Source organism: Spea bombifrons, chromosome 2, assembly GCF_027358695.1.
Source record: "Spea bombifrons isolate aSpeBom1 chromosome 2, aSpeBom1.2.pri, whole genome shotgun sequence".
NCBI lineage: Eukaryota > Metazoa > Chordata > Amphibia > Anura > Pelobatidae > Spea > Spea bombifrons.
Genome location: NC_071088.1, coordinates 115365113 through 115390759, shown reverse-complemented (window position 1 = coordinate 115390759; position 25647 = coordinate 115365113). Strand labels below are relative to the sequence as shown.

At 38.2% G+C, this 25647-nt stretch overlaps 1 protein-coding gene across 1 annotated transcript in view; it reads left to right on the top strand.

The window, feature by feature from the left end:
• The window catches only part of POU6F1 (POU class 6 homeobox 1), a 28193-nt gene extending 4889 nt beyond the window's left edge, over positions 1-23304 (top strand). Inside the window, exons 2-11 of the mRNA XM_053455790.1 lie at positions 9181-9275; positions 10709-10889; positions 12086-12195; positions 14625-14850; positions 17099-17334; positions 17756-17884; positions 18801-19013; positions 19759-19906; positions 20734-20902; positions 22543-23304. Coding sequence (XP_053311765.1) covers positions 9222-9275; positions 10709-10889; positions 12086-12195; positions 14625-14850; positions 17099-17334; positions 17756-17884; positions 18801-19013; positions 19759-19906; positions 20734-20902; positions 22543-22888 — 1812 coding nt within the window. The 5' untranslated portion in view covers positions 9181-9221 and the 3' untranslated portion in view covers positions 22889-23304. The remainder of the gene's footprint in view (positions 1-9180; positions 9276-10708; positions 10890-12085; positions 12196-14624; positions 14851-17098; positions 17335-17755; positions 17885-18800; positions 19014-19758; positions 19907-20733; positions 20903-22542) is intronic.
• The last annotated feature ends 2343 nt before the right edge of the window (positions 23305-25647 follow it).

Here is a 25647-nt window from a genome sequence, read left to right as displayed (position 1 = left end):
TGACTGATTATATGACACCATCCCCAAGAATCGGGTCCCATCTTTGATGTGCCAATAAGTTATGGTGGGGTAAAGGTGATGGAAACCCCCCCACTTAAGATAGGAATGGAATTCCTATAACTAAGGATCCTTATCAGTTAGGCCATGAATCACCACAGGGGTCCTCTGGGAAGATGACACCTCTAGCCAGAACAGATACAGAGGGCATTCACAAAGAAACACATTAAATCAACCTCAGATTAACTCATGGAATGCTTAAACAAAGAAACTAACCACCTCTGCTGGGTTACCATTCCATGCATCCACTACATTATATGGGTTAATCATGACAGGGGGGGCAAAGTGGCATATCGGGGGTTATAAAGCATATCAGCAGAGCAGAGTGGCATATCAGGGGTTATAAAGCAAAATACTGTTTTACCATTCCACTAATGTGTATTTTTTCTTTAAAAATAATTTATTCTTTAGCACCAAACTTTAAGGGTGCGGCCTATATTCGGGTGCAGCCTATATTCGAGCCAATACGGTACAAAAACAATTATTGACACAAATTTTAACAAACACTGGTGGTATAATTAGTGCATGGAAAGGGTTAAAATACCAGCATTTTAAATAAGTTGGGGTGTGTAGTTTTCAAAATATATGGTTTGATGAGGTAAATTGAATTAGCCAGTTTCAAAGATGGCCCTATTAGGGCACGGGGGCAGTAGGACCAGATGTCAAAGTTCCAAGTTAAAAAATACGCAGTTCCCAAACGTGGCAGTTTACCCCCAAGCAACTTGACAAACCCATGCATGGGGGGTATCACTGTACTCGGGAGATGTTGCTAAACACATACTGGGGTGTTGTTTGACAGTGACATTTACCAGGAGTTGTAAATCTATACCTGAAGTACAATTTTGATAAAAAAACACAAAATAAATTACTACCACAAAGTTTGACAAAGGGTGGTAGTAGAATTAGTGCATGGAAAGGGTTAAAATACCAGCATTTGAAATACCCTGGAGTGTCTAGTTTTCAATAATGACCAGCTTTGGGAAAAAATAGTTTTGAAATAGCAAAACGCTACTTACATCTAAACACAAGTGTTAAAACAGCCTCGGTCCAAAAGGGTACAAAAGGTAAAAAACAGCCTGGTCCGTAAGGGGTTAAAAAAATGTATGAGTGTAGCAACTCCACTAAAATAGTTGTTGCCTCCTGAGTATGGTGCCTCAAGCCGTCATTTAAATCAATAAAAAACAAACAAGATCCCAAACAGGCCTTAAATGTATTATATGTTGACAGACAAAAACACAGTGAGAGGCACCATCTGCAGAAGTAAAACTTTGCATTTATTTCTTATTCCAAGTTGTGCAGTATGGATGAAACACGTCAGTGACCACTGTTCTATTGAGGAATTTTGTTTGCTTTTGTCTTGTGTCATGGAGGAATAATTTTTTTACTTGGAATTCAAAATAATGCATTTTAAGCCTGTTTGGGATCTTGTATGTTTGTTTAAATTTTTTTCTTAAATAAATGTATGGTTTGATGGCGTAAATTGAATTGGCCAGGTTCAAAGATGTCCAAAATAGGACATGGGCGCAGACTGACCAGATGTCAAAATGAAAAGAAAGAAAATGTGCATCTCCAAAATATGGCCTTTTAGCACCAAACAACCCGACAAACCCATGCATGAGTGGTGAACACATATTGGGGTGTTTGTCAGTGACCTATACCAAGGGCTGTAAATTTCCTAACCTAAAGTACAATAAATGACTGCTACAAAGTTTAAAAAAGGCTGGTGGTAGAATTAGTGCATATAAAGGGGTTAAATACAAGCATTTGAAATACCCTAGGGCATCTAGTTTTTAAACATATATGGTTTGATTGGGGTAAATTTAAGTGGCTGGCTTCAAATATGTCCTAAATAGGATGTGGGGGCAGAAGGACCAGATGTCGAAATTCCAAGTTGAAAAACTGAATTGTGCATGCCCCAAATGTTGCCTTTTAGCCCCCAGAAATCCTGACAAACCTATGCATGGGTGGTATCACTGTACTCAGGAGATGTTGCTGAACATATATTGGGGTGTTGTTTGAGAGTGACATATACAAGGAGCTGTACATTTATACCTGAAATATAGTTTGTGCAAAAAGGCCCACAAAATAAATTACTTCCACAAAGTTTGACAAAGGCTGGTAGTCGAATAACTGCATGGAAAGGGTTGAAATACCACAATCCGTAATACCTTGGGGTGCCTAATTTTAAAAATATATATGGTTTCATGGGGTAAATTGAATTGGCCGGCTTCAAAGATATCCCAAATAGGACATGGGGACATGATTACCAAATTTGGAAAAAAATGGTTTTGACATAGCAAACGCAACATGTACTTATTATCCTATAACTTGCTAAAAAAAACATAACGTTGGGTAAAAACAGTAGAATTTATTTAGCAGTTTTTTTCATTCGCTTTTGTAGATGAGTGAAATAAAAATGAGAAATACTGGCTACATAAAGGACAAAAACAGCCTGGTCCTTAATACAGACAATCTATCCCATTTGTTGGCAATAAAATATGTGCCGGCATTGCAAGGGTTATTTTTAAAAATCTCTCTTACTGTGTTTTTTCCACCTCTTTTATATGGTTCATGTAGTTCCTTAATTGTAGGAAAATCCTTCAACTCTCTATAACAGTGTTATAATCTGTATCTCTATAAATAAAGTTACTTAAATTGACATTTGTTACATACACAGTCAGAAATCAATTGAGACACTGTGGTAATCATATGTAGAAGGAAAAATAAATATTGTAACACAGTAAGAAGAGTTTTAAAAAATAACCCATGGAAAGCTGGCTTTTATTTTTTTAAATAAATTGAACCCAGGCAGTTGGAGACCTACATAAAATACTAAATATGAAGCCAAACTATGTTCTGAATATTCCTATCAAATCTACATTTCCAGCAAAAGGTACCACTACTTATCTTGTGGATTATGATATCTAGACCATATTTTATATTAGTAATAGTACATCCAGTCACAGAGGGGATAACCTCTGTGACTGGATGACCAGGAACTTTATAGTGCGCAGAAGCTAGCTTCCTGCTGACTAATCCAGTGTAAGAATCTCCACGTGGGCAACAATTACACAAGAATAACGGGCAATGCCAAAATGGAAACAAGTCACTGACCTGGAGAACACATGGCACCAGGATGCACTATGGGAAGAAGGCAAGCCGGTGGAGACAGTCTGATGCTTTGGGCAATGTTATGCTGGAAAACCTTGGGTCCTTCATGTGGATGTTACTTTGACACGTAGCATTGTTGCAGACCATCTACACCCTTTCATGGAAACGGTATTCCCTGATGTCATTGGCCTCTTTCAGTAGGATAACGCGCCCTGCCACAAAGCAAAAATTGTTTAGGAATGGTTTGAGGAAAACAACAACAACTTCAACGTGTCCAAATTCCCCAGATCTCAATCCAGCCGAGCAGCTGTTGGATATGCTGGACAAACAAGTCCAATCAATGAAGGCCCCACCTGGCAACTTACAGGATTTAAAGGATCAGCTACAAACGCCTTGTGCCAGATACAACAGCACACCTTCAGAGGTCTAGTGGAGTTCATGCCTCAGCGGGTCAGGGCTGTTTTGGTAGCAAAAGTGGTAACTACACAATATTAGGCAAGTGGTCATAATGTTATGGCTGATCGGTATATATATATATATATATATATATATATATATATATATATTAAAAAAATAGGCTCCAGAGATGTCACCATGACATCATAAGAGGTACTATCCAGTGCCAAGAGAGATTCCTGAGGTCTTTAATGACCTCAAAAGGGATTTTCTGTCAAAAAAGTGTGAACAATTTAAAAGATTAAAAATAAGTGCCCAAAAGCCTCCATTTTTACTCATTTAGAGGTCCTTTCCGTTATTAATTTTATTAATATATATTATTAATACAGTTTATTTAATTGACACGTGTAATTATTTGTAAGGTTGTGGTTTTTCCTTGTTTCAGCTTATATCAAGGTGATCTGGGCAGGTGGAGTAGGGTGGGGAGTGGACCAATTCTGTAGAATCACGCATGCACTTGCAAGGTTGACACTATGTATTGTGTTTTTGATTGTAGTAAAAAAACATTTCAAAATAATAAGAATGTCCCCTTAGTATGGATGAAGAAGTGTTCGTTATAGCAACATTTATGACTATTCACTTACCGTCATACAACATATTTATACATGGTCTGAGCCGCCATTTTATTTGCTTCAACAGCCTACAAGTGCCTGGTTTAGTGTCATGTTACACGTAAGGAGTACAAAAGTGTTATTTCTAGGAGGCCTTTGGGCATTCAACAGTACTAGGATTGATTTTTCCCAGCGTGATTTGCATGAAGTAAATCCATTGCTTACTACGGTTGAATGTCACCTTTCCTAGCAGTGCAAGTCAGGGCTGACTTCAGATGCGTGTGAAACTAGAGTGTTTTTGCGAATAAAACTCATTTTGCCATTTTTGTGGAAATATGTGGTTTGCGTAAGTTAATGCAATTTGTGTCATGAATATTTGCTAAAATGCATTGGATGCTGTGTCACATGTGGCAGAATTGGTACGATGATTTCCAGGCAGCTTCCAGGTCAGGAGAACTAGCTTCACAATTAGTATTTACAAACTTTGGTAAAGTAATGCTCATGTGAACATGTGAAATTATAAAGTACTATTTATGAGACTATTTGCAACAAATACAACATATATGTTCCTTAAACCATAGGAAAACCACAGAATTTGCTCAATGTTTAGCTCACACTTTCATCTGTATATTATGAATGTCAACCTGTCAACTGTGGATTTGCTTTGTAAGAGATAACTATCAGAGTCAGGCTGAAAAAAGACTTGACACTAAACCACCAAGATATTCCACAGAATTAAAAGATTGCCTCTAAGTATCCTTAATGACATGGTTGATGACAGATGGCAGACTTCTATTTCATGCTTAGCTGGTATTATATAACACAAAACAACACATACATCTGCAGTGTTTCTATAGTGGAACATTCAAATGCGATTTAGACGGTTCCCTAGGTAACATCTCCCAGGCTTTGCTAAAATATACAATAGGTGAACGGCACGCATGTGATAATTAGAAACTGAATGTCACCGCAGTTGGTGTTTCGGGACGGGGATGAGAAAAAGAAAAACACAGGAGGGCACAAATAGTGGAGTTGTTAATAGCCAATGAGACTGGAGAGATAAAAATATGATAAGTGTTGTGAAGTCATGGTGGTTTAATGTCCCACACAGCCCCACCAGTGAAGAATGCATATTAAAGTACCGTATTTGCTCGATTATAAGACAAGGTTTTTTCCAGAGCAAATGCTCTGAAAAATACCCCTCGTCTTATAATTGGGGTCGTCTTATAATCAGACCTCAAATAGGTCTGACTATGAGACTAAAATCCAGATCCCCCGCAGCGATGCAGGGGACCTGGATCTTCCTGTGTTATGCCCCCCCCCCCAATTTACCGGTGCTTCTGAGGCCCGGTGCTTAGTCCGGGCAGCGTGTAGAGCTCTATGCGATTCACGTAGACAACTTCCGTAAGTTTTTGGAGGAGGGAGGGGGAGGGAATGTTAAATGGGGGGCATAAGGCATTTCTGGAGACAGAGTGCTCTGTGAAATGCCTTTTAACCCCCTTAATGCCACTCAGCCTCCTGAAATGCCTTATACCTCCCTATATGCCACTCTGCCCCATAATATGCCTTTTAACCCCCTAAATGGCAGAGTGGCATATAGGGGTATAAGGCAATTCTGGAGGCAGAGTGGCACATAGGGGGTCAAAAGGCATATCATGGGGCACAGTGGCATTTAGAGGGTTAAAAGGCATATCATGGGGCACAGTGGCATATAGGGGGTATAAGGCATTTCTGGGGCAGAGTGGCAAGCCAGGGTGCAGATGTGCATAACTGTGGGGGCAGGTTGAAAAAAAAGGAAATAAAAACAAAATATTTTTCTCAATCATAGCTTTTATTAACAAACAATTGTTCACATAGTTTACATGAATTAACATTTACTGGTAAAACTTTTTTTCCTATAGGGTCGTCTTATATTCAGGCTTTTTCTTTTTTTTCATAAATTAATATTCAGATTTTGGGGGGTCGTCTTATAATCGAGCAAATACGGTACTTCAACTTGCATTCATTTAGAAGATGCCGCACACATGAGCTGCAGTGCACTGCACGATCTGTGCTCTGATAAGTCTGTTTTGGCTGCTTAAAGCCTTCAATTGAAATCAGTTGGATTACTTTCTATGGATGTGTGTGAGGGGTCCTAGACCATCTGGAAATCTCACATGTTCCAGTGACTGAACGTATCTCCTGCAAGCCAAGGAGCTAGGATGTCGATAAAAAACATGTATGGGGTGGATGCTGATGTATTCTTCCATGTATTTGGGAAAGGTGATACTCACCTATATTTGTGCACACCCCTGTGTTCATGTATGGAAAGTGCTCTCACTGATATCTATAGTTACACTTTCATGCTGCTGATTGGCTGCTTCAAGCCTGTGGGAAGAATAGTCGGAGCATGGAGGAGGATGGCAGCTCCTGCAGTAGGGCTGCATTTTTCAGGTAAGTTCTTTATTTTTTTAATTTCAAGTTGAAAAACTTGACCTTTTAACTCTAAACAATTATACAAACCTATTCATAGGTGGTATCACTGTACTAAGGAGATGTTGTTGAACCCACATTGGGCTGTTTTTGAAGTACAATTTGTGTGGGAGAAAAATCAAAGGTTGGTGGTAGAATTAAGAAAACAGTTAAAATGCCATAAGCTGAAATACCATGGGGTATCTAGTTTTCAAAAATATATAGTTTGATAGGGGTTAACTGAATTGACCAGCTTCAAAGACATCCCAAGTATGATATGGAGGCAAGATGACCAGATGTGAAAAAGTTGAAAAACGGAATTGCACATGTCCCAAATGTGGCCTTTTAGCGCCCAAACAACCCGACAAACCCATGTATGGGTGGTATCACTGTACTTGGAAGACATTGCTGAACACATATTGGGGTGTTGTTTGGATGGTAACGTATACCAGGAGCTGAACATTTGCACCTAAATTACAATTTGTGTGTGTGGGGGGGGGGGGAATTCCTACCACAAACTTTGACAAAGTATAGTAATAGAATTAGTGAGTGGAACGTGTTACAATACCAGCATTTGAAACACCGTGGGGTGTCTAGTGTTCAAAAATTTATAATTTAATGGGAAAATTTAATTGCTGGCTTCAAAGATAGGACATAAAGGCAGGATGGCCAGATTTGGAAAAAAATGGTTTTGAAATAGCAATACGCTACTTGTACTTATTGCCTTAAAACTTGCAAAAAAACATAAAAACATTAGGTATTTCTAAACAAGGACAAACATCATAATCTATTTAGCAGGTTTTTTCATTAGCTTTTGTAGATGAGTAAAATATTTTTTAAATAAAAATGAAAATTAGATGATATGATCAATATAGTGTCTAAAGAAAGGCCTTCTTGTCCAGTTTGTGTTTCAGCTAAACACTTCAAAAGTGTGAAAACAGCCTTGGTCACATAGGGTACAAAAATAAAAAAAACAGCCTGGTCCTTAAGGGGTTAATATACGGGGGTCATGCAAAATAATTTTTAAAAAAAATATAATTATCTATTTCGTATAGTGTTTACTTTTTAATGCAATAGCAAAGTGTCAATGTAATACTTCATGGTCCCTTTGGAAATTGTTTTAGTGTTTTATATATATATGAGACTCTAGCACTGGTGATTGAAGTTATATTTTAAGGTGAGAGTGCAGTCCACAATGTGTGATGCAACACTAAAGGACACCTTCATCATACAGCAAAATAGTATTGTGCAGGTATTTTCTATCACCGCTTAAGTGAAAATAAATAATTTCATTATTATATGGTATTTAGGTCTGAAAACTAGCATCAGAAATAATGTGGACAATACACTTTGAATATATTGTAGCAGTTATCTATTTTTTATTCAGTAAACTATTTTACTACTCACACCTCAGATGAAATCTACCGGTATTTAAAAGTGTGGTAACTACTTACTGTAACACATTGTTCTTTTATTAAAAAATAGGCATAAGGAATAACACTCTTTGGGTTCTATTATTTTAAAGAGGATTATCCCTAAAATGCACAATTTTTGTAATATCAGTGATGTAAGCACAAAATGCATTAGAGAACCAAGATAAATGTTCTTGGTAACTTAATTCAGCATATCCAACACTCTTAATAAAAACAAATCTAGTACAGAGTAGAAATAAATAGAAATCGGTTTAGCCTCACTTTATGGATTAATCTTTGTGTATTTGAGGTTTCTTGGACAGCAACATATATTGAATTAAGAGGAACTTCTGTAGTAGATTTATTTTATTATAGACTTTGGTTGCTATGAAAACTATTTATTTAAAATGTTTCAATTAGTTACAATACACTGTAGCGGGGCTCAAAAATCTATTAGTTGTGTACAATAATAACGTCCGCTTTAGTTATCAACTTGTTTCTACAAGCAATCTTTTGTACTGCATGCACTGTTCCACCAACTTTGTGTGGAACAGCACATTTAACCCTTTCAGTGGCAACCATGTATATGATACATGGTTAGCAAAGTACACTGCAGGAGCCAACCACGTATCTCATATATGGCGGCACTGCAGGGTAATTTCTCCTCAATCACTCCAAGTGATCGCAGTTTAACTATTTCATAGTGCGGGGGGGGCGCAGATTGGTTAGCCAACTGGCAGCCATCTTTCTGGTTCCCAGATGAAGCATTTAATAATAAGTTTTTAAGTTCCTTTAAAGAGGAAAGCCATGTGTTCTATGACCGATTTGCACTAAGTAGGGTTAAAGACCATCCGCTTTAACTGTGTGAGCTACATCCAATAATATTTATTCATTTAAGTCAACTGGATCCCACACTAGATATGCGCTGCTAGTTAGTGGAATCACTTAAACGTACTGTTTCATTTATTCTGTGACATTGTTGCCGTTAAGGAAGCAACACAATTGAAAAGGTAAGATAACATATTTAGAGCGAGGTATTTATTTTTTTCCATGTGTTTTTGTATTACCTTTGGCCTTTCCATTGTATTCTTGATTAAAACTACTAGCTTTGGTAAGTAAAACCATTGTCCTTGTTTTCACAGAATGCTTTACATGTGAGGAAGATTTATTCCAGTAAAACACAATGGATACTGGAACTGTCCAACAACATGACGCTTCACTTACAGTCAATGAACAGGTATTTCTTTTAACCAAAACAAAAAATATGAACAGCATCAGTTCAATGTGGGTGTATTTTCTTTTTCGTTTCATTGAAATTGCATTTTGAGCAGTCTCACTTTTTAAACCTCTTCAAAGATAGCCCCTGGCTCTTTACTGAGATACATGCGTGCACTGCTTCAAAATAGCATGTATTTCAAAGGCAGTGCACTCAATAATGTAGAATAAAATCAAATATCCATGATCGTTTGAAGGAAATTTGTTATTGAAGACATCAGAGGTTGTTTATAAAAACAGATTCAGGTGCAAAATTTCAAATCTGGTAATATCACCATAGTAACCAATGGAATGTTTCTAATCATTGGACTATTCATTTAACGGCATCTCTGCATCCACTCTATCTGTATATTGCATTGCTTTTCCTCCTAATCACACAATTGACTCAAGTTATAAAATGGCCTAAGTAAGAATTCTATCTTTTCAAAGTTAGATTTTTCAGATCAACAAATACATCCATCCATTACATACATGAGTCATGTGGTTGTACCTGGTAACTGTGTATTATACATTTTTACATTGTTTTTTTAGGTAACCATCAAAGCCACACAGGACCAGATTTAAATTGTAGTTATTTGTTGGCAGAATAATTTCACAAAATTTACCAATGCAAGTGAGATTATTATTATTTATTGTTTTATATAGCGCCATCAAATGCCATAGCGCTGTACAATGGGTAGACAGGACATAACAAGTAGTATGTAACATAACACATTGACTAACAGAAACAACGATTTTATAATCTAGAGGGATTTAGGGTGTATTACACAATAGGTAAAAGTGCCGTTGTTAGGGATAGACCAGCCACACTAGAGTAAGGTGAGCTAAAGGAATATGGAATATGGAAAGGCTATGTTGTAAGCATCCTTAAAGAAGTGGATTTTGAGGGATTTTTTTGAAGGAACCAAGGCAGGGAGAAAGACGGATAAACCGGGGAAGGGCATTCCAGAGGATAGGGGCAGCCCTGGAAAATCTTGTATGAGAGCCAGAAATCAGAGGAGAGAATAGAAGGAGATCATTGGATGAGCAGAGACACCGGTTAGGAGTGTATATAGAGCTGAGTGAGGAGATGTAGGGCAGGGAACCGCTGTGAAGGGCTTTGAAAGTAAGAGTCAGGATTTTTAATTGAATCATAAAGCACACAGGCAGCCATTGGAGAGACTGACAGAGGGGAGAGGTGTTAGTAAATCAATGGGAGAGGAAAATAAGTCCGGCAGCAGCATTCATGGTGCATTGTAGAGACGGGTGAGACGGGTAAGATTAAATAGAAGTGAGCTACTGGTAATAAAAAGCTGGCTTTGGTGTTGAAAATTAATTCTACTCATTTGTAATATGTGTGTAGGATGTTTTATACTATGTATATCACATATATTAGCAGTTGTTGAACATTTCTAGGTGATTGTCATGTCTGGCCATGAGACCATTAGGGTGCTTGAAGTTGGTGTGGATGCCCCAACACAATCAGAGGAAGCTGGGAAAGCTGCGGACCCACCAGGCCCAGAATCTACAGACACAAATGATCTCACGAGAGAAACAGTGCTGGGCCAAGTGGAAAACCAGTGTGCTGAGTCTGTAGGTAGGAGTCTTAAATTATGTATTCATTATCTTTTGACATAAATGAACATTAAACATTATACATTGATAAAAAGGCTTTATTTTTTAGGAAAAGATAGATTGAATTAATCTTAATAGTGAAAACCTCTCATGGAAACTTGGGGTTGACTTTACCTTTAAATAACATTGAAGAGGTGTGTGTAACCGTGTGTTTGTTTCTCATTGATACATTGTTATTATTTTTGTCTTCTCAGCTAGAGAAGGTAGGTTATCATGTAAAATGTAGGTTTATACTTTAAAGCAGAGCTTGTTTCATGCCTATAGCCCATTGGCTTTCTAATGTCAATTGCCCAGCAGGTCAATAAAAAAAAATGTAAACAGTGGCGAGCAGTTTAGTAGACTGAGATAGCAACACTCCAGCCTCAGATACAAAAATAATGCACACGGATTTCCTACTGAGCAGTTAGCGTACTTAAGTACAATGCCCATGCATGCATTGCAATACATGTTAGCTCATGCGCCACTTGATTTCAGTATGAAAATCTCAAATGGTGTTGAGCTGACATGCTCTACTGTACATACGTGGTACTGTGCTAAAATTCACTGATCCACCGCTCCATGGACAGTCTCTTTTCCTAACGCATCTAGTTATGACAACTAGTATGACAACATACAAGCTAGTAATGTGCATTAGGAAGCTGTGTGCATCGCTGGATCTGGATTTTTGTTTGCTGATGTGGAATCTTAGGATGTGGAGAGTGTGGGTAGGAAGAGGTTAACGGTTTTCTGCAATTTGGTGATAAGAGTCTGATGCACTGGGAGGTAGTATTGTTCTGTAGAGGAACATGATATATATGGTAGAGGGCATAGGTCAAATTACACAAACTGAATCAGCTGGTGAGAAACTGGACCATAAGTGTAGACTCGGGGTCAACTTCAGGGCACAGGATGTCTGCTTTAAATAACTGAAACCCCACCCATATCATAAATATTAATGTTATGTAGGTTAGGCTTTTGCCTTTTATGGTAAACCCAGAGATATTACAAGTGTGCCAGCCTTTAGTAGGAGTTTACTTATTTTCTTTTGGTATCAATGTATATATAGTGTGTGAAAGTGTAAAGCTGTCAGATTTGCCTGCTTTTGTGCAGATCTCCCTGCAGCTGCTTGTATCTGGAACTGATTTGCTGTTATGTGTTTGTTTTTTGTGTTATCTGAAGCGAAGTCTTCTGCTGCATTTGTGTCGCCTTCTATTCCTACTCTGTTCACTCATGCATCAAATCAGCCACAACCTACTCTTGCATCCTTTGCAATGCAAGCTGCACCGCAGGTAAGATTGAGGATATTATTACTGTGATTGTGAAGAAAAGGGGGTCTAATAAATAAAGAGTTTGCTGGATAGTGGCAAATTCCCTGATACCACTATGCATAATGATACTTTTCACTAAAGAAGTGACCATTTAAACTCTTTGATATGATTGTCCATTATCAAGGACTAATCTTATTGAGCTTTTCATGCAAGAAGGACTTTACTAACCCTTGATAACTCATAGTGATAGCAAGTTCAAATGGTCACCTCTCTTGCAAATTCATTATTTAGTAAACAGACCTCGCAGTATTAGTAATCCATTCTTACAGCAAATATATATATATATATATATATATATATATATATATATACATACTCAAGTTAGCTATTCAGGGATCTGGCCACTTAAAAAATGTTAAATAATAAGGCTTTTTTTGCAACGCAAGTATAATGATGATGTGAACCATTGATTTGTTTATAACAGTTATTTCCGTTTTATGTTTATAGACCCATTAAAGATACTGTTCCATTTAGACAATACTTTCAATAGATTCTCCGTTATGTTGAACAAAAAGAAACCTTAGAAGATCTGTTATTTAGTTTTTTTCTCTGATGGCTTAATCACATAAAAACTACACAAAAAAACATTTTAAGGTTTTTTTTTCACCTTCTGTGGCAACAGACTATCAATATCTGCTTTTTTGTGACATGAAAAAAATGTTAATGAGGCAAGATTTTACTTGTTGTTTCTAATTTAGTTACAAAAATTGTGAAAATGCACATTAAAATTGGTATGGGTAATAGATGTGCAAATTAGCCAAAAACTAGAATTTTATTTTTTTTTTGGCCCACTCATATTCAGACAACAAATTCTGTTTCCCGCCCATTCGTTTTGGTCAAAAATCAGGGAACTTTTTAAATTCAGAAATGAAATTCATTGTCCAATGCCCATATTCACTCTCTCTGAGTGGCTCCCTACCTTCTCTGCTGGCCACCTAGGCTTTCCTGCCTTGCAGCTCCACTATTTCTCTAGCATCCTCTATGGCATCCTCTACATCTTCTTTTCTTCTCTATTCTGCCTTTCTTATTTTTTCATCTCCATCTGTGTGGACATGACCTCCTGGTGATCTTTGCAAAATGATGGCGCTTCAGGTGACATCCTCGGGAAAAAGATGTCCTTATCAACTCAGCCGTTTTGGTGGAAGTGCACTAGGTTATCTTCTGGCTAAATGGTGGAGTTTCCAGGCGCAATCTCTCCCCAATCAAGGGAAAGGATGACACCAGATGCTCCACCCTTTCGTGGAAGTTCACCGAGAGGTCATGTTCGTGGAGATGCGGATGAAGAAAGACAGATGAGAGAAGTACAAGAAGATGAAGAAGCGGACATGCGAGACATGGCAGCAGTCACAGGAGAAGGTAGGGAGACATTCAGAGAGAGTGAGACTGAATGAGCCCATGAAATCTGAATGAAATGTCGGGGCTTTTAGCTTTATTTTCATTCATTTCTTGGGAGAATGTTCACTTCATGAAGCTGAATATAACCAGCAGCCATATGTTTTATCACACTGGTGTTTAAAGTGAATGGTTGCCATGCACAAATGGGCACTATAACTGAAATTGATTTTTCTGTTAATCTGATGCCTTCTCTGAGTCAAAAATACCATTAAAGTAGTGCATACAGATACATTACATTCATTCATTTTATTTATAAAGCCGCATATATTATCTGTACATCTTCATATAATTTATTTACGTTTCATATAAGTTATAACCTTAATGATCAGTGAAGATTGTTAGACAACCTTTTACAGTGCAGTCATTACCTTAAGCAGTTGTGTTTTATACTGCTTGCCTGCTAGCATTGCAGAATAGTGCTTACTGTTAGAACACCGGTAATTTAATCAGTGCAGCTAAAAAAAACTATAAAGACAGTGTGCCTGTTCACAAACCATGCAAGGTGCAGTTCGGTATGCTCTGCTGAGTATAATACTTTTACAAGTGAATATAACATTAGTATCAAATTTGACTTCTGTTATCTTACATATCCACTGGCCTGATGTGCAGGATGTACTTGCAACAAAGGGAGTCAAGAGTGCATACCTGTGACCAACCATGGATGCACTGCGGAGCCCACACCAGTAAGGATGCCCATGGCACAGGAAGTCCTGTCTAGGTGGAACAGTATCTTTTAATTGAACTGATTGTGTGATTGCTTGAAGGTTACAGTTTGTTTGTGAAACTAAAATAATAATTTCAAATAGTTCAATTCAGAGCCAGATATTTCTAGATAGACAAACTCCTTCTGACCTTCTTTGTTGCAACTTAGTAGACATATAGCGTTAATATATCCTCTGAAGTACTTACATATTAAGGTTCTAAGTAAATGGAATGTTAGTGTTTATGAAACTTCAGAAACCTCAACACAAAAATCATCTTGTTTGCTTTTGCAGGTCTTGACTCAGGAAAACTTAGCTACACTTGTGACCGGAGTAATGGCTCCTGCAGGAGCAGTTACTCAACCTGTTTTTATCCCAATCAGTATTGCAGGTCAAGTGGCTGGCCAGCAGGCACTGGCTCTATGGAACTTTCCAACTGCCACAGTAGCCACACTTCCTGGACTGACAGCTGCCCCTCCCACAGGGGGAGTTTTCAAACTACCTTTAACCAGCCTGCAAGGTAAGGAACTAGGAGCACGGAACTTAAGAACCATTTGGTCTGTTTTTTCCTGATGTAAAGACTTAAACCTTAAAAGAACTGTGTAGGATACTAGCTAATGTCACTCCCAGACTGAGATACACCTCATACTCGTAGCTCCAGAAGTGCTTTATCATTTACTACATAGAAGCTGTGTCAAGCCCAACATACAGGCATATGCTCTAAATATGAGTGTATAATGTCAATCTCCAGGAGCAAATCTCTTGCACAACCTTTCGATATGCACTAAAACCCAGCTATTCTGGAGGGCCATCAAGAGATATGGTAAAAAGGTAATCAAATTTGACTTAGACATTACAACTCTATAGATTTAGTGGCAATGAACCACATTCTATTACATTGGTTAGACCCGGAACCCGGAATCTTGGGTTGTGGAAGAAAAAAAGTGATGCATTTTATCCAAGTATTGGTAGACACAGAAAGGGACGGAGGGAAATTATTTTCGACATGGCAACCATTTATTAACAGAGAAGAGAGGAAGACAGCAAATTCATACATGCTTCAAATGTATCAAATGGTTTTCAATCAGAGCTCTTCAAAGCTCTTCACCCTTGAAAGACTGATGACTCGTCTCTTTCAAAAGGTGTTGAGGGCCTGGCTCATGGGACTGCTGATAACAAGACACTGGAGGAGGCTATGAAATAGTTACTTCAATCTTTTGATTCATAGGTTCTGAAGGTCAAGTTAGATTACGTGAGACAGAGAGAAGATACGTTTTTGAGTTTGTTATAAAAAATATAACACTGTTAAAGATCATAGACAGCGAATTCCCTAGGATAGTCAGAGGGGAGTAGGGACAGGTAAAGCCCAACATGGATTTAAGGATAGGAAAGAGAGTCCAACCTGAGGCCAGAGGGCATAGGGAAGGAGGAAGGGAAGGGGAGGTGGTAACCTTGTTGTAGTGGAACTGTATAAATTGGATGACTTTCTGTATTAACATTTTAAGTTGAGTAAAAAGTATTAGAAAAAGGACAGTTTAGTGTCCCTGATAGCCCCACTAAAGAAAAATCCATGTTAAAGTACTTTAATATGCATTCTTCAAAACAAAAAAATTACTTACCTGAACGAGAAGCTGCAGCCTTGCAGCTGCCCTTCTCTGTGGCCAATAATTCTTGTCACTTATTGGCTGCTTGAATCAGCTGCAGCATGGACCCCCACCTGCATTGTCCCTTGTACCCACTTTTTTATCTTCTTCTCGAACCTTTGGGACCTCCATTGCATATCCTTTATTATGTTTGCACACAGGTCTGACCAACAGGATGACAGGCCCAAGAAGGTGGTAGCTAAGATGAAACATCATTGTTGTAAAATGAAGTCAATGCTGCATGTGACATTTGAACACTTCTGTAGTCTGCCTGTTGCCACCCTACTAGCAGCAGCTGCTTTTCCTTCTGACCTTCTTACCAAGCTTCACTCCTCACCATATGAAAATGAACTGCAGCTGCATTCCCTAGACCTTTGCGGAGCTCCCCAGTGGAAATCTTCCTTGAGTATATTTATGGCTTTTGTTGGCTCTAAGGGTCAAGGTGTCTGAAAGCACAATCACTAGATGGGTTGCTGAAGCAATCAAACTGGCCTTCATGTCAGCTTGTCAGGGACCTCCCTTTGGGCTAGAGGCTTATTCCACCCTTTCTGTTTCACCTTCACCTTATGCTTCTAATGTTACAGATGAGCAAGTCAGCTGGTTAGGGGCAGAAACCGAATGCCCTCCTTCAGGCACACTGGTTCTCAGACCCACTGTGAGGGGCAGGGAGTGCATAAGCTGGTTCTGTTTTGTCCTTGTGTGTTTTATAAAATAACCACTGTACACTGAAAGGGCTTGTGTCTTTTTTTAAACTGTATTTGATATTAGCCAAATTTATGAATATTTGCAATAGCACAGGGATTTTAGTAGTTTTATTCTTTTACCAGTTTTATTCTTTTACTCTTTGGTAAGGATAATAGAAACATAAAAACATAGAATTTGATAGCAGGAAAGAACCATTCGGCCCATCTAATATGCCCATTTTTGAGACTCTGATCCTTGATCTTGTCTTTGATTAAGGATAGCTTTATGCCTACCAGAAGCATGTTTACATTTTCTGGGAAATGTTCCACTTATCTACCATTCTCTCAGTGAATTAAAATGACCTTACATTGCATCTAAGGTGGGCGCACTAGTTTTAGATTCTGACCTCTTGTCCTAAATGCTCTTTGTGTCTCGTTACAGCTGCTTCTGTTTTGAACACAGCCCTACAGACACCTGTGCCCACAGCTCAGGCCATCCAAACGGTTTACCAGGCTCAGCCCACAGTCTCAGCCCAACCAGCTCTGCAGACAACTGTCCAGCCACAATCAGCCCTGCAAGCCCAGACACCACTGGTGCCAGCCGTGCTCCCCAAGACAGCGGAGCCCCAAACACAGATCACTGTACAGCCAGCGAGTTTTACCTTCAACCCAGGCATTGTAAGCAATACTATAGCTATTAAATTCATTTATAGCCTTGATCACAGACAGAACATTGTTTTCTTTTTTTTTTTGTACGCATTGAGCACTCCTGAAAACGTTAAATCACGTTGCTAGGGTTCCCAGTAAGATACCTGAACAATTTAAATAATTGTAATTATTGAAATATCACTACATCAGTCATATTCATAACACATAGAAAGGCTGATATCATGTTAGCAAGTAGAATAGACATGAGTCAAAGTTATGAGTCAAAAATTGAGTAAAAGTGAGATTGGCTAACCCAGAGGATAGTAAACCTTTTAGGACATAGTTAACTAAGATGTGTGCTGTAAATCCCTTTGAGACCTTAGGTACATTGTCAGTAACTAAAATAATGCCATTTTCTTTTCCCATTCTATTTGTTTTGTACTTTTTTCAGATCAGTGCCGCATCTTTTGGAGGTCAGACACAACTGCTGGGCTCTCTGGCTACAACTCCCATATTCACCAGTGCTATTTCTGGAGTGCAAGGCATTACAAGTCAAATCCTGACAAATGCCCAGGGCCAGGTTAGATTTCACCCCATTACTTAAAAATAGTCTGATATACAATGCAAGACTTGTTGTATTGTTTATTGTACATAAAAATGACTGTGAGATGGTGGGCACCTTTTTTATTTACTTTTTTTTAAACATAAATATCACAAAACCATACACAGAGTGGAGAGTTCCAGAATTTCTGTAGCAGCATCATTTTGTTTTATACTTTGGAATTAGTTGAGGAGTAAAGTAGAAAAAAAGATGGTTTTGTTTACTATAGTGTGGCTTTTCTGGAGCAGATTTGCAGTTTTAGTTTACTGACCCTGCAAATTGCATAGGCATGCCGGTGAGCATGAGACAGGGACAACCAAATTCTTGTTGCAGGAGAAGGTCACTGGGATGGCCTTTCTTAATACACAGTGAAAGGTGTACTCTGGCCTTTACTGGTAGTAGTACAGTAAAACTAAATGAATTTACTAAAGCTACCTATCGCATGATCTGTTTCAGAAGATGGTAGTAATTGCTTTCCTGCAGTTAAAAAGAAGCAAACCTACTTGTCTTGAAAAAATATACATAATTTGTTAAACACGGTGGAAAGTCCAGACCCAAAGACCTGTGGTGTTGTAGTTGGTTCTTTGTGCATTAATGAGGTTAAGGGACTGATTAAAAGTTTGTAGTCAGAAACAATTAAATGTAACTGTTAAGCGTGAATATATGGAATAGTGTTTGTGAATTTTCTTTTTATAATTGGCACACAGGGGCTTAATTATCATCTGTACATGTTATTTAGTTTATCGCTGTCTTTTGATTCAAAATATCAAGAATTCAGCTTTGATCTTGGATGTGGCAGTATTATTATTTTTGTACCAATCTGATCTTCCGTTGTGCTATACGTTAAAAATGGTTTTCGTGTGCCTTCCATGATGACGTATCTGTTTTGGTGCAGGTGATTGGCACTCTCCCGTTTTTCCTGAACTCCTCTGCAATCACAGCGGGTGCTGCTGCTGTCTCTACTCAGAATGTGGTCCAGGCTGTGACACCTCAGCTTCTGTTAAATGCCCAAGGTCAAGTTATTGCCACCCTGGCTAGCAACTCTATACAGTCAGCAGCCACCCGCAAGCCGGCCTCCCCTGATGTCCCAGCTAAGACAGAACAACAGGTAACATAGATAAAGTTGTAGGTCCAGTGATGGTAATGCCATGGAAGAAATCAAATAAAAAAGCAACCAACAGCAATGAATGCTTGAATTAGAGTTGAATGACGTGTCAGCAAAAGTACTGAAATACTAGCATTGCATTCTAGTTTACTTGTAACAAGTGAACCTTAATTCAGCCATTTGACTCAACGGCTGTTGGCTCCTGTTGGAACCTGTTGGCCACAAACACAACTGCAGGCACGTTCTGATAACCATATTACAAAATATTTCAATTCAATGAATTCTTACAAATAAAGCATATACTGCACCACCAGCCATGAATATTCCTCAAAAAAAAGTTTTATATTGCCATTTAAGATGTATTACAACCTCAATGCTGTCTAAACCAGAGTGAACAGCCACCAATAAGGAACCTCAATGCTGACATATTGCTACAACAGTAAGGTTGGAGGAAACATTGATACAGAGGAAGGGAAAAACATTTCTCAGAAGAGGAAAAATGTTCTTTATGCCCCCATGGAAAAATATCCCTGCTTTAACAACTTATGTTTACTCCTGTATACCCTTCTTTGCCAAAAAGCATTTTATTATTAAGAACAGTACTGGTTGTAACCACCTCCAAAGCTCGGGCACTGCATGAAATAACCCAATGCTAACCTTGAGAGATAAAATAACACAGTTACAATACGCATTGTGCATATTCAAGGTTTTGTTACCGGTGCAACAAATATTTTTCTGTTATTCCCAGATACAGTCAATTCAGCAGATCCAGCCCGCTCCAGTTATAACCCAACCATCTGTTGTCGTTACTAGCCCAGCACCAGCCACAACATCAACTTCTACACAAGTCCATGTCACTTGTACAGAGCCTCCGACTGTGGGCCAGCTGGTGTCTAGTAAGGAATCTTTGTGATATTTCTTAGCTTTTAAATGAAACAAATTAAACACAGCATGAATGATGGTAGTGCAATTTAGCAACTACACTTAAATTTAACTGAGATAAAATGGCTCATTGTTTACTCATTTTTTTCATTGCTTCTTTGGGAAGATTGCTAGCCGATTACTTGTGATATGTTTGTCTCCAGCATTGAATCCACTAACTTGAAAGCTACATAATCATTTTGGTAGTGAGAACAGCCGTCTGCATTAAGTGTCACAGGAGTTGTGTGACCGCTCATGCTTTTGTTGAAATGCAGGAAGAGGAACAGGAGAGTGTAGGATAGGAAAGTTACCAACATTATATATGGTTAAAATAATCCCTAGTTTTGAAACCAAATGTTTTTAAACCAAAAACTCTAAAACAATCCCACTACTTGAAAAACAAAAGCTGTGGTAGATTTGATACATTGTTATGTATTGATTTTAAGATCACCATCATATTCCACAATGCTGTAGAATGGGTAAACTGTGCATAACAATTAGTGCACCACATAACTGTTTACAGAAAGAAATGTTGAGGAGGATCCTGTCAAATGATTTTTAAAATCTAGAATATAGTTCTAAATGTAGTTATAGATACAAACTACACCACCGTGCTACATAACCACATTTATTTTCCTCTTGGTGAAACAATTTATTTGTTATATCATGGTGAACAGTGTGAAATGTAAGAAACATATAACTGTAAGTCCTAAATTAAGATGTATGAGTTTAGTGAGTTAAACTATGTTAACTATATATACAGCAACAGTGTCTTAACATTTGTTCAACTTTCTATGTTTAGAGCAACATGCGGGTAGTTATGATGACGATGGAATTAATCTAGAAGAGATACGCGAGTTTGCCAAGGATTTCAAAATACGGCGCTTGTCCCTGGGTCTGACACAGACCCAGGTAGGTCAAGCTCTGACTGCCACAGAAGGACCTGCTTACAGCCAATCAGCCATCTGTCGGTAAGAAATGAACGACAGCTTTAGCTGTCCCTACAAAGATCTACATCTAATAATCATAATAGTGTATTTTTATACTGGTTGTACATTAAGGTACCCATAGATGAGATGTAAAGATGGCACAAGTTCACTTGCTTTACTATAACTGATGAACACTGCAGCCTTATGGATGGATTTCTTTCATTAGCCAGAGAGTGTGGACACTATGGTCCCAGCCTACTGTTTAAAAGAAGAGGTCACTAACAATCCCCTCCTATGCTTAAACAGTGTTGCTGAAATGCCTCAATAATTGAGGCATTAAGCAACATGAAAAAACCTACCCCAGAGTGCACTCCGGAGAGCAGTCAGAAGCGCCATAGTGAGAGATTTTGCCTCTTGCAAGATGGCAGCACCCATTAAAGAATAAACGAGTTTTCAAGAGGGTCTCTCCAGACCCTCCTGAGAACTCTGAACTCCCCTTGCAGGTTGAATACAGATACTGCATTCAACCATGCAGGTCAATGGGACCCAGCTTACAAATCACAATGTGATTAGTAGTAATAATTAGTAATAAATAGAAAATAGTTAAAAATAAAAAAAAATGTAGTAACATGTAAAAATAGTTCCCCACTGATGTCACCAACCAGTTTGAACTAAATGTAAAAAACATCCAAAATATATATAAGTCCTAAAATTAGCTCTATAGCTTCACAAAAATCCTTGATATGGAAAGAGATAAAATACTGCCATTTGAAATATACATGGGGTGTCTAGTTTTAAAAAAAATATGTATTTGATGGGTTAAATCCAATTGACCAGGTTCAAAGTTGTCTCAAATAGGACATGGGCGCAGACTGACCAGATGTTAAAATTCCCCAAAAATATGCACACCTCCAAAATGTGGCCTTTTACGCCCCAAATTACCCGACAAACCCATTGGTGATATCGCTGTACTGAGGAGATGTTGCTGAACACATATCAGGATTTTGTTTGGTTGTGGCATATACCACAGGCTGTAAATACCTGAATTGCAATGTGTGTTATAAAACAAATACTACTGCAAACATTGACAAAGGCTGGTGGTAAAATGTGTACATGGAAAGAAATAAAATGCCAGCATTCACAGTACCCTGGGGCATTCAAAATATATAGTTTGATGGGGTAAATTGAATAGGATCACTGAATGCGGTGGCATATCTATCTTCTATGCTGCCCTAGTAAGCCCTGCACCACCAACACCCCTCTGCACTGCCTTTGTTACTGCTGAGCGCCAAAATGACATCATATCCCGGCACTCCGCCTTTTAAGGAAGTGCAGCGCCGGGCAGAAGTGAGTTTTGGAGGCTGTGCCAGCTCCGCACAGTTCTCCATAGTGTTAGTGGGTCAGTAGGGGAGATCAGTGATGTCCCTTTTAACCGACCTGCTGAACATTCGTGCTACAGGGAACCTGATTGTCCAAGGGGGCCATAGGCTCCCTGTTTTAGAGGAAGGGGGCAGAAGGATGGAGAGAAGTACGTAACCAGAATGCTGCATGTAGGATAATTGTTCTTCAAAAGTGTGAAAATTGGACAGCAGGACTAAATACTATTTATGCAGCCTTTGAACTGAGTATTTGTAGAAGTGGACAACTGATAAAATCAGTAAACATTCTTTCTCTCTAAACAGATTTGAGAAGTTGGACATCACACCAAAAAGTGCTCAGAAACTAAAGCCGGTATTGGAGAAATGGTTGAATGAGGCAGAGATGAGGAACCAAGAAGGGCAGCAAAATCTGATGGAGTTTGTAGGTGGGGAGCCATCAAAGAAAAGGAAAAGACGTACTTCTTTTACCCCACAGGCTGTGGAAGCTCTTAACTCTTACTTTGAAAAAAACGCGCTGCCCACTGGACAGGAAATCACAGAGATAGCCAAGGAGCTCAACTATGATCGGGAAGTAGTAAGGGTATGGTTTTGTAACAGACGTCAGACTCTGAAAAATACCAGCAAGCTAAATATCTTTCAGATTCCCTAAAAAAGTGGGGCAATCTTGTTTATACCGCCTACTACTTAACATTTCATATTTCCTTCATTTTGCAGCAGTAATGCTCCGTAATTTAGTTTTTTTGAAAGCACTTTGTGACTCAATTTCTGCTTTATCCATGCTACTGCCAGCTGTATCAACTCTTTGACTCATTTTTTTATATGATAAATACCAAGCATGGTAAAAGGTTGATAGCCATTGCAGCCGGATGTCTCCGGTGGCCTTCTTAAACACGTTTTACCTACTCTGTACAGCTGTAGTATCCCTATGGAAATGCCTCTATAGTTGGCGAACGTTCCGGAGAAACAGAGGTTAGTGTTGCTCGCTGTAGCTCAGTTGTTATTGTGGGGATTGCCACAATTAATGATTGTAGTCTGCAAAACCTTGAGCGCCACATGAAAAGAGAAGGCCAACAAACATTTTTCAAACAGGAAATCTCTTGTATGTTTTATCCTTGAGAGACACCTACTTTTTTTACGCTTGTCTCGGAGAAAAGCTAAGTGGTTTATCATCCTCTTTTCAAACTCTCTTATGCTTCTTACATTGATGACTCCGTAATACAGACGAAACACTCGGCCATCTCCACAATGTTAGGGGGTAAAATTGACCAACATTTGCACCAAATGGGTTGCAACACATTACACAATAACATATTGCTTTTTGATCCTTTTGTTTTGGTTTACATGGAAAGCGAGTTGGAATTCCAGACTTGTCAAGAGAAATGATCCATTAACCCTTTAGAATGGTGCTGCACATATAGAGAATATCTTGAAGTTATGCTTTTTTTTCAATTCCCCAGGACAAGTATTACACCAGTTAACTTATTTATTTGAATTATGTTGTTATTTTATTTTTAAATCCAGACTTGGCTCCCATTGGAGCACTAGAGCGGAGTTGGGAACTCCACTAAAATAACGTAATTTTCACTTGCGATCTAATGTTTTATTTCATAACTGCCTTTTTTTAAGAATTTGGCAGCGCGTTTGTGTCTTAAATGACAAACATCTGAAAGAAGTATTGGTTAGATAAGTATGTGGAAGACATCTAAGATTTTTCTTTTTTTTTTTCATCACAGTACAGGAGGTGATTTTTCTGAGATCATAAACTAAATCTCTTTGCGGTGGCTCATGCTACATATGTGTGATGTCATCTTGTGTCTTCTGATGATGTTCTTTAGGATTATAGAACTGTAGGGCAAGAAAGTGGACCAAAAATGTCCCACTTTTCTTCAATACTGTTCTTGGAGTTTGCCTGATATCATTTCACATTATAAAAGGCCAACCCCTGAGTTTCTCCTGCAAAAAGGGTTGAAGGGGTGATTATAATGAAAAGTGAGAGCACATGTTACACATGTATGATGCCATCTGATGTACTCTTTTCAAGATTATAAGAGTTGGTTTTAATTAAGAGAGACAATTAATGAAAATAGCCAGATTTACTAAAATAGGCTTACCCACAAATTTCATAGAATTATACCCATTTCTCGGCAGTGTATTATTCTCAAGGAAAACATTTTCTTCTCCTTTGGAGAGGAACACTGCTGGATTAATTCAGTAGAGCAAAGACTGTCTAGACAGGAAATACATGTCTATTTCTTCAATGTATAGCCAATTTTTGGTACTCGTGATTACTCTTTAAAGAGTATTTGCTCCTTTTCTCTCTCTGTTTATATATATCGAGTATGTCTGCATACTTAGTTGTACACATTTCAAATGTGACTTAATTTTAACCAGCCGAAGGCTTACATTTTTAGCATAAAGCACAGTAAAGGCATACCCCACATTAAGGTACACAATGGGGTCCAGAGAATGTATGTGAAACGAAATTGTACATAAAGAGCTGGCATCTGTTGTTGCGAAGTAAGCATACTTACGTCCTTACTTGTTGCGAGTGTCCCTAAAGTGAATGTCCTTAAAGTGGGGTATGCCTTTATTTTTTATTTTATGTTTCCAGCTTAAAGTGCAAAAGAAGGAGTGGATACGGTTATGGTTATATGAGAGAGGGTGTAATGCGTGTATGTATCATGTCACATTTTTGAAAATGATCATATAAAGTTTGCTTCATTGTTCCCCAGTGCATATATCCCTTGCAGCCAAGTTCAAGACTTGCTGTCCGTCCCTTTTGGCATCATTTTAATAATATATGACCTTTTAAATTGCATTTTTGTGATATTTTCTTACCAATCCATTTTGATGTACTATAAGCACTTAATATGGCTATTTTGCACTTTACCGTGTTGTTACATAGCAGTGCTCTGTTATTATTTTCACTGCCAACCTAGATATGCTAAAAGGTATAGCAGACTTGTGCTGAAAAGAATCCCGATAACGCTCACGCATAATACTCATGAACTAAAGAAGATATGTTAAAACATTTTTATTCATGGAATAAGTACTTTGGGTATATTTATAGGTTAGTAAGGACTGCCTTGCCTGCTATCAGCTTTTTGTTTTTTACATAAACAGCTACAATAAATAAATATAAATTTAACAAATTACAGCCGAGGTCAATTAAGAGCTGTTTGTTTTATCACAGGATTCCATGAAAACAAGCAGATAGATTTCATTAGGGGTCCTAATTATGAAACATCTATAACACACAGATAAGATGGAGTGCAGAAAAGCTGGGTTGGGTATATATATTGTGGGTTTATGAAACTTACAGATTTGGAAAAGTCAAGCTACACTTTGATGGAACTGATTTATATATTGTTTTAATATAAAGTATTTATACCTAAGTGTATATATCTT